The sequence below is a fragment of the Limulus polyphemus genome, unplaced genomic scaffold, assembly GCF_000517525.1.
Source record: "Limulus polyphemus unplaced genomic scaffold, Limulus_polyphemus-2.1.2 Scaffold1099, whole genome shotgun sequence".
In the NCBI taxonomy this organism is placed as follows: domain Eukaryota; kingdom Metazoa; phylum Arthropoda; class Merostomata; order Xiphosura; family Limulidae; genus Limulus; species Limulus polyphemus.
This window is the reverse complement of record NW_013666709.1, coordinates 236,656-247,361: the sequence shown is the minus strand read 5'-3', so window position 1 is coordinate 247,361 and position 10,706 is coordinate 236,656. Positions and strand designations below refer to the sequence as shown.

The 10,706-nt window shown below is 31.3% G+C and overlaps 1 protein-coding gene across 5 annotated transcripts in view; it reads left to right on the top strand.

Annotated features, from left to right (window-relative positions):
- LOC106462130 (14-3-3 protein zeta-like) overlaps positions 1–10,706 on the top strand; it is a 51,484-nt gene that overhangs the window by 26,562 nt on the left and 14,216 nt on the right. For all 5 annotated transcript variants that reach the window (XM_022389276.1, XM_013922022.2, XM_013922021.2 and 2 more), the window contains exon 3: positions 6,324–6,447. In XM_022389276.1, coding sequence (XP_022244984.1) covers positions 6,324–6,447 — 124 coding nt within the window. The remainder of the gene's footprint in view (positions 1–6,323; positions 6,448–10,706) is intronic.

Below are 10,706 nucleotides of genomic sequence, written 5' to 3'. Positions count from 1 at the left end.
ACAAACGTGATGATATGCCCTCTGACCCCTACACGTCTCAATAGGGTTAATGTGAATACTTTCAAAGCGGATGTCCAGGTTTTGCTGACTTCTATGCTAAGTTAACTAAATGTGTCATCAGTTGGGTGCACTTAGAAGGCATCATTTATCTTTGTAATCGTGTAGTTTAATCCCATTATTTTAATATTCCAATTTATTCTGTGACCTCATCTGGCAAGATGGGCTATTACAGTGTGCTGTATGTTTATTATGCTATTTAATTATAACTATGTTGGTTTTTTGTTTCTACAGTGTATTGACATTCACAAGAATTATTGTAAATGGTGTTTGTCCTTCATTGGTTCTTTCTGTGGCATACTGTGTACTAACTGTAGTTGTATTGTGTTGTGAATACTTTTTTTGACTTGATGCTGTTTGCATGTCCTCTTTGCTTTCAGAGAGACCTTTGATGGGAATATGGCTGTATGTCATTAATGTTTCTCCTCCTTTTTCTTGGTGTTTATCTTTATCAAGTGTTTGTAGTATCCTTTGTCAAAGAGGGTTTTAGTGATTTGTTTTTATTCTTAGCATCCATGGTTGTACCTTTTTTCAATGGAAAATTACTAAAATTTGTAGAAACCATGTCATTTCTTAGACAGTCAAGATTGGGCAAGCCTTGCATATATAAAACATTTTGAAAATAATTCTCTTTGCACATACAAATTTCAACATTGAGTTTCTATAGCACTGGCTAGAAGGAATGAGTCAAAAAACCTTATGATAGCTAATTGTATTAGTTCAAAGTTAAGTTGTGTATTGATATATGGATTAATAAATAAAGTGCTAGTAATTAAAAACATGGAATATAACTTTTACTGAAGTTTCTTGTTTTGCCTTAAATACCTTAGACATTTCACACATATGGAAATAACATAGGACACAAAACTTTAAAGGTAAATTTAGCCACAGAAACAAACACAAATATTTACATGTGCAATTAACCCTTTAGGTGCATACTTTTTTTTTTAGTCATATTATGCTCAAAATCATCATCAGATAATTCATGTTCTAGAAGATGCTACAGAAGAGAGATGTTGAAAAGTTAAGCTCTTATAGATTTTTAAAAAATTTTTAAATTATCATTTGTAGTATTTTGGGTTAACTAAAAAGAGTAACAAGATTTAGTAAGATTGGTAAATAAAAGTATGATGGTCAAAGTTTCAACTAAGAGTTCAGTGTTGTAAATTGTACAACATTGAATTAGACTTAGTATGTGTACTGGTACTTTAGGCTTAGCTATGATTCAACTTGCTTGTAAATTGTAAACAAGTTAATATATTGTTTTATTAAATAATAGATTATTAGTAAACAATACAAGGCTTTCATACACAGAGTATCGGGTTTTTAAATTAAGTATTAAGATTTTTTTTAAAGATTTTCTCGTGGATTTTTATTTTTATGTTTTACAGAATGTTAACTATCCAATGTGCAAAGTAATATTGATTTTAAGATAAAAATACTTTTCTTTATCTGAAAATTGTCAAGTTTTATTTGCATAATCTCTCTATCCTTCTAGATAATCATCAAATGTTTTTTAAATAAAAATATATATTTAATCTGTTATTTTATCAATGTTAACTCTATGGTGTTGGTCAAATTGACTGACCTCGTAACCGTAAGAAAAATTAGAATATAAATATAAATTACCTTTTTTTTGTTTGTTTGTTTTGAATAAATCTATTTATATTTATTAATTTTTGTTTCATTGACCTTTGAACTATGTCTGACTAAAAATACCACAACACTATCATATCAAATAACGTAATGCACAAGCTGCTGGCACTTGTACCCCATGAAAAAATTAACTAATATATAATACTAGAATTTGAATTATAATCCACAGTTTTATACCAAGTTTATTGACATACATTCATATAATAGTAGTTCAATAAAATATTGAATATAAGTCTACAAATGTGATAAAATCCCCTCTGACCCTCTACTTGTCTCGATAGGGTTAATTTTGTCAGGGATATTGCTCTGAATTAACTGTGGGAATGAAGTTGTGAGTAAATCACTAGGGCTATATGCTAGGCTTAGATTAGTATGTAAGAATGAGCAATTTGGCTGGTTGGACTTGAGATCACTTGAGAAGGAAGCTTTTTGGAATGGATGGTTTATATTTGAATAGGATAGGGACTAGCTTGTTTGCTATGGCTATTAACTCTGCTGTAAGGGAACTTTTGAACTAGGACTGTATGGTGGTGAGGGCCAGGATATACTAAATACAAATAGAATAGAAGGCAGAGAAAAGTTTAGCATAGGAAATGAGTATAGAAGTTAGTTATAATATAGGCTTAATTGTTACTATTGTAATGCTAGAAGTATAAGAAATATAATAGATGACTTTAAAGCACTAGTAGTAATGGAGAATTTTGATATAATGGGAATAACTGAACATGGTTAAACATAGATGATTTTGATAACAGAAATTTCTTTGAAATACAGTGTAACAGGCTATTTAATGGGGATAGAGTACTAAAGAGAAGGGGAGGAATGGTTTTATGTGTGAGTTACATCCAGTTGAAGTTGAGGATATCAAAGATAATAACAAGGAGATTGTATCCATTTGGGTTTCTGTTAGTGGATATAAAGGGGATAGGCTTTTAGTGGGAATTTGTTACAGACCACCAGATGATACTAATGAAATTAATGAAAACTGGACAATAAGATTAAGATTTCAGTTGTTAATGAAGTCATAATTATGGGTGATTTTAATTTCAGGCATACAGATTGGGAAAAGCTAGAGAGAAATCACGAGGGAGAAAGGTTTTTGGAAACTGTTCAATATGGCTTCCTTCACCAATTAGTCAAGGAACCTACTAGAAACAATGCTACTTTAGATTTATTGTTAACTTCAAATAAAAGAGATGATTGAGAGGGTGGAAATTTGGGAACTTCTGTGTGCAAGTGATCATTGCTTAATTAGGATCAATGTTTTGCTTCATATGGAGATAAAAAAAAAACACCTGATATTTTGGTTACAAATTTCAAAAAAGCTAATTTTGGAGAGATATCACAAGAATTATCTTTTGTGAATTGGGCAGCTGAGCTATTTGTAGACTAATCGGGTGTGCAAAAGTTGAAGATAAACATTTCTTATAGAAAGAAAAAGGGTAACTGCAAGTAAAAAACCAGGTTGGCTCACAAAGGGTATAGGAGATAAAATTAAAGAAAACATCATAAATTTAAGAAATTTAAATTGACTGGTATGATGGGAGATTTAGAAGATCAAGAAAGTTGGTCAAACAGGAAATTAGGACACCAAAAAGGATGGTTGGGAAAGGATAAACAAAATGTTAGGATGGAGGAAAGACCCTTGAGAAATGATAAAGAAAGGCTTATAACTGATGATTAGATAGCTGGGTTATTAAATTTTGCTTCAGTTTTTATTAATAAATATATAAACAGTATTCCACATCTTGAACAGTTGATAGATGGAAACAAGATGACTGCATTAATTCTGAAGTTGTTAAGAAAAAATTGGGAAATTTAAAGAATGATAAGGCTTCTGGGCCAGGTGTTATTTCCCCAAGGGTTTTGAAGGAGATTAAGGATTGGATATGCGAGACACTGGCTACTATTTTTTTGTAATTCCTTGAATAGTGGGCAGGTACCAGAGGAATGGGAATTAGCTAATGTCACTCCTCTTGTCAAAGAAATTGTTCCAGTAATTATAGGCCCATTAGTCTTACATCAGTTGAGGGAAAAGTTTTGGAAAGTCTGATAAAAGATGCCTTGCAAAGTAATTTAACAAATTTTAGAAGTTTATTGGATAGTCAACATGGTTTCATTGAGGGAAAATCTTGCCTTACAATTCTTTTGACATTCTTTGAAAAGGTTACTGCTTATGTAGAAGATGTGGGGGATAAATTAGGAAATTGGAAAGAAGAGTGGCTGGATGGAAGAAAGCAGAAGGTTGTTACAAATGGAGTTCAGTCAAACTGGATTACTGTCAAGTTAGGTACCTCAAGGCTCAGTCTTAGGACCCTTTGCTCTTTTTTATTTATGGCAATGACATAGATGAAGGAATGGTCAATGAATTACTTAAATGTGCAGATGATATGAAGGTCTAGGCTGTTGATAACTGTGAAGAAGATGCTGCTGATTTACAAAAGGATTTAAATCATTTAATGAGTTGGGCAAATAAATGGCAAGTGGGTTTTAATTATAATAAATGAAAGATAATGTATGTGGGTTATTGTAATATGAATTATAAGTATAATTTTTATGGGAATAAACTTAACCGTATCTTGAAAGATGAGGATTTTGATGTAATAGTTGATCAGTCTCTTAGGCCATCCAAGCAGTGTGCTGTTGCTAGTGGTAGGTCGATAGGATATTAGGTTGTATCTATAGAAATATTGAATACAAGTGTAAAGAGGTTATAATTTCATTGTATGGGTCACTGTTTAGGCCGCATTTGGAGTATTGTGTTCAGTCTTGGGCTCTTTACCTTAGGAAGGACATTGTAAAGGAAATTTATAGTGTTACTGCATCATCATTTTTTTTTTCTTGCTTAATAGTGAGAATAGTAGGGCTAGGGGACACAAATATAAATTTTGGCAGAGTAGGAGTCATATTCAGCTAAGACAGTTTTATTTTTCTAACAGGGTGGTTGGCCTTTGGAATGGATTGCCTTCAGATGTTGTGGAAGCAGTAATTTTAAGTGAGTTTTAGAGAAAGCTTGAAAAGTGTGTGAATGATAAGGGCTGGCTTCAAGATTTATTTTATTTATCTATTTATTAATAGTTTTAGTTTATTTTAGAGGACAGGAGAGCCGAGATGGACCAGTAGGTCCCATGTTATCCCAAAATGTTGTTATTATTTGCTTGTACAAGTTCAATTGTCTCTTCAAGTGTGAAAAGACTAGAGTGATTTGATGCATTTTAGGTTCATCTTCTCATAAAAATTAAGCAGTTTTTAACTGTAAACATACCAGTGTTTTGAGTAGCAAAATATGCCATGTTGGATATTAATCCTCAACTAAGATTAGGCTTTTTCTGTTGATTTTGTGCATTTGAATTACATTTCTAGTAGAAAATTCAAACCGCATTATGTTGGTCACCAAACAACGACAGGCATGCCTAAAGAGTTAGAGCTATTCTAGGCCTTAAGCTCTGTAGGATCAAATTTTCAACAGAAAAAAAAACACTTTTACTGGGACTTGAGAAACATCACTAAAATTCAAGAGACTTTAAAGTATATCACCTTATAAGTCTATGAAAGATGCTTGAACGACTCATGAATTTGTATTACTTATTCATCCAAGTATTTATACAATTGTAAAAAATTATAAATTTGCCTTAGTGTTATAGGCCTGAGATTGTGACACACCTAAGAAGGCCTGAATACTTTTCTGCTTGTAATGTTTTTCTGTACAAGTACATTGTAATTATTTAAGTTAGTAACATTTTGGGTATGATAATATACATAAATTATCCAGATTTTCATGACATGGTCAAATTACAATGAGTAAGTAGTAGTAAAACTGTACATCATCAATACATACATATAACTTCAGCGAAAGTAGAGTATAATATGTCAACCATGCCATATACTCTTGCTCTTCAGGTCAGCTTGAATACAATAGGCATAGTGGTTGAAAGGGAATTTTATATTAGCAAATTGTTTGACAAGTATTACAGAGTAACCTAGATTTAATTTGGTGAAATGCAATTTTCATTAGTTTTATTGATGTCACAAATACATCAGAATTAAATTAAGGATTTTTAACACTATTTTCTTAATGCCGCATATTAATTATTTTCTTGAATTAAGTTGCTTTTTATTCAGAAAAACTGGCATACAACAATAAGGAGTTAGGGAAGGTATGTTCAACTAAGAAATTAATTGTTTAATTTTTAACACCAGTTGGCAATTTACCAGGCTTTCCATACAAGAAAAATTCTGGCTTCACAAAATTCAAAAAGATTTCTTGTGTTCCAAGATAATGTTTTCTTCTTAAACATAAAATGCTTGGACTATTCAGTTACACAAAGTAAAACAAAGAATTTAGCATTTTACAGTTTCTCCATTTTTGTGTCTGAATACGTTTTCTAATGAGTGAACCAATAATAATATAAAAAAAAATCTACAAATCACTTGTTTTTTGGAATTATTTTTCTGACTTACATTTATAATTATTACTTTGTAAGGTAAGCAATTTCTGTTTTTGTTTTGTATTTCCTAAAAACTGTTGATTCTGTTTAACTCTGTGGTTTGAAACAATTCATCCAGGATCTCTCACACAGTTAAGAATTTAAAATGTTTTCATGTTGCAGGGTCTTTTAGATAAGTACCTGATTCCTAAAGCTAGCAATGCAGAAAGTAAAGTTTTCTACCTAAAGATGAAAGGGGACTATTATAGGTATCTGGCTGAAGTTGCAACAGGGGATCAGAGAAACAGTAAGTTAGTACTTATGTATAAAGTAAATTTGCTTGAATCTTAGCATGAAAATTTACTAAACTTGGATTACTATTTTTACATGTTCAAATAATGGATTCTAGCAGAAAGGATTTGATATATCAAGTGTTGTTAAAATATAAAATGTTTAATGCAAAGCATTGCCATCGTACCTATCAGTACAGAGTTGACTTACTGGCCGAAAGAATTGGACATAAGTATGGTTTATTATTGTGTAATGCAAAACTATTAGTTACAGTATGTTTATAGACATTTGAGGCTTGTATTTTAATTTTTTGAACTAACTACAAAACATGGATTAATAATTATTTTGATCAATAAAGACACCAACATTCTGTCTTTGGTTAGGTGCCCTCAATGTTAGAATCTCCCTAGTTCTTAGGATTCTAAAATTCAGTGTCTTTAGGAAACTTTTTATTGTGGTTTGACATCAAGACATTGAACTTGCAGAGGTTGCATGTCGTAGGTATGCAATATTAGTGACTGGAGTGAGTCAACAATTTATAAATTAAATTTGTCTATGTGATGTTAACTTTTACCCTTAGGGGACAAGTTTGTCCAAATTGTGTGCTGTGTAACTTAACCATTTGTTAACCTTACATCTTTGGATAAATTGTCTTTTTTTAGATTACGCGTGTACAGAACTTGACATTAGCTCTTTTGTTTTTTGTAGATATCATATTTTGTATTTGGCTGGTCCCTTTATTTGAACCGTGCTGTTTTTTTAGATGCGAAATATTTTTGTCAGATAATTTTTTATTATATTTCCAGTTTTATTTGCCAGAGTATTTCATCTATCAATCTACATGAGTACATGATTCCAATATCAAGCCACTTGCTTGGTATGTACCTATAACTAATTAAAAGAAGGTTACAGGAAGTGAACCAGTATCATACAGTACACAATAATAACCTCGAAAAAGACATGATCATTACAAGTATAATTTTTTGAATTGGCATACAACTAAAGTTTTGATTTTAATATTGGAAATGTACTTTATTTATAAAAACAAGCTTTTGGGTAAGTGAAGAATGAATTATGAGAAAATGTGTTTGTAGCCTGAAATGTTTTGTTGTCTGCCACATTTATAGCTGTTACTATTATTAATATGTCTGTTATTACTTTTATATTTTTCTTAGTTTGGAGAAAGGTTTCTTTTTAAATTGAATTACCTAATATTGTGTAACACTTCTAAGAGGTAGTTTGTAAATTATAGTTAAGATATATAGTTAGGAAGACTTGTTGATTTCTACTTCTAAATTTTAAGGAGTGAGATTCGTAGTATGGTGATGGAGCACTGATTCATGGTAATATTAGAACATAATTAAAATACTCAAACCATCAACATATTTAAGTACACAATTTAAAAGCTAATCTGAAACTATCAGAGGTCTTTTAACAGACACCACATGCTTTGATGTTCATCACATCATCTGCAGGAGTGTAAAGTTAAAACAGTTAACCATTTGTACCAGAACAGTCATGTTTCCTGTAACTTGTGTACAGCAAAATGTAAAGAAGGTTACACCATATGTATACTTTCAGACCTATCAACCCTTCATTCTTATTCAAGATGCAATTATTTTTACTGTATATTTATTTAGATTCTCTAATACTTCTAGTTGTGACATTAGTTCAACCAAAATAACAGGTTTTTTCTCATTGAATAATATGACTTGCATGTTTGACCAATGCAGAATTTCCAATCATTTTTAACATTTGAATTAATTATTAAATAGTTATGTAGTAAACAGGTAAACTGGCTAGATTTGGAAACAAGTTTTAACTTGTTCCTGCCAATGTTCTCAAGTGGGAGAAGTATTTTGGCTACTAGCTATTTTTTTATGTTTTGATATTAGTTATTGATATCGTTTTAATTATTTAAGAGATATTTCATGGTCTAAGTGTTTATTAGAATTGTTTAATTTTTGTAAAAGTTATGATTGTATAAAAATATAAGAGCTGTAGTCACTGACTTGCTCACAAATCATTCTTATGATTCAAAGCAAATCACATTTAAAAAAGTTTATGTATTAGTAATAAAAAAGCATTTAGTGTACTTTCAAATGATGTGCATAATACTTACATAATAGTTAACTTTATAACACAAGTTAACTTGTATTGTAAACTTAAGTGTTCCCACATATGAATGCTGGGAACTTGCACAAAAGAATATTTCCATGACAAGAGTGAATGAAATGGCTTTATTTATTCTGTAGTTTATTTTGTCACTAAAATAATTATTTGTTACTTGTGAGCCTGTGGCCGAGTTAGTTAAAATATGTAATGAAATCCACCCAGTGCCTGACTTACGTTATGGCAGTGCAGAGGTCTCACATGATTGGTTGATTTGGACACTTACATTCAGATTTTACCAAGCAACAGCAGATAGGTAGTGATTGGTTAGTAGCTGTCATTAATGTGAGTGTGTAGTTGTAAACCTCTAGTATTTTTGTTTGAAATCTCATGCACATATTCTTTTTGTTAACTATTTGTACTTGTATTTTCAGTGTTCTCATGTGGGAACATATTTTGGTAGCTTTAATTCTATTGATTGTTTATATGATATATGGGTTAAAAGAAAATGTGTGAACAAATGTGGTTGCACAAAATGAGCTATGAATGGTAAGGTAAAGTATTATGGATAGGGGATAGCTACTTGTATAGGTTGAGAAACAAGTGCTTATTGTTTAATTGCCACATTGAAGATTGCTTTAGTCTAAATTTTGTTGGAGGGAAAACTGTTTTCAACTCTTTGTTAAAAGAGTGATAAAAAAGTAGGATATTTGCTGCTCGGAAAGAGAACAGACCTAGTAGAGATGTGATATCACAAAACTTCTGTTGCTGCACGGAAAGAGAATAGACCTAGTAGAGATGTGATATCACAAAACTTCTGTTGCTGCTCGGAAAGAGAATAGACCTAGTAGAGATGTGATATCACAAAACTTCTGTTGCTGCTCGGAAAGAGAACAGACCTAGTAGAGATGTGATATCACAAAGCTTCTGTTGCTGCTCGGAAAGAGAACACACCTAGTAGAGATGTGATATCACAAAACTTCTGTAAATGTTGTATATGCATGGTTAGTAACAGTAAAGGGGAAAACAAAAATATTAATATTTTTTGAAGTCGTGCAATTGGACATTTACACAAGTGGATTTAATAGGTTTGCTGAAAGTACATGTTTCTTATTGTGTGAGACTATGAACATGAACTCACAGAATTATTAAAGACTAGCCATACTTAACTAACATTGCCCGAGTATTACCTGAACAGAGGGCCAATGTTGCTATTTTTAAACAGAAAGGATCAAACGAAGGCCTCGTGTTCATGATGTTATTAGCGAATGGTGCTCTGCAGGGCAGATGCAGTCACTATCTCTGCAAAATTGCTGCTCTTGCTCATTCTTGGCTTAGCTATGAGTAGCTTGTCTTTTTAGTTGGCTGTCAAGGCGTGTTTTCCTTTCTTGTGGAATCTCTCACTGTTGCATTTGTTACATACGTTTTGCTGCTTGTGATTGGCAATCACAATTGTATTTTCTTTTTCTAAACATTTTACTCTGAGATACATAATCAGTGTCAGAAATGTTTATTATAATGCAACTTCCCTCCGAAAATAAAGTGAATAAAAACCAATTAATTTTTGCAGAATTTTGCAGGTCTATTCTATAATAAAAAAAAGTGTTGTTTGTCAATAGATGCAACAGCATTTGATGGATTTTTATTCTGACATCACAACAGCAGCACCATTTTTGAATGAATAGAGGGATCATTTATAAATAAAAAACAAAACTTTTAAGAGTATGAAAATAAGTACATGGAGGATAGTGAGATTTATAAGCATAGTTAAACATTACATTAAGAAAAGTACTGTTAATGTTAGGAGATAAAATATAAATGCCCTAATTTAATTCATAAAATGTGACTTGGTTTTTATTTTAAGTATACGTGCTATAAACAACTTTTTACAAATGTTTTTACCAGTGAGAGAGAAGATATATTAGATCTAATCAGTTTATTTAACCCTTTCGGCCTGGCTACACTTTACTGCACATGACACAAAGTTTTAGTGTCTTACATTCAAAATTTTATTAAACTACTTTTTGTTTATGTTATACCAATTAGAATAGCATAAAATCTCAGCTAATAATCCATATTTTAATAGTATACACGTTTTAAGTTCTTAATTGTACAAGGAAATATATTAAAAAAATCCTGATATTCCACTAGTGCAACACACGT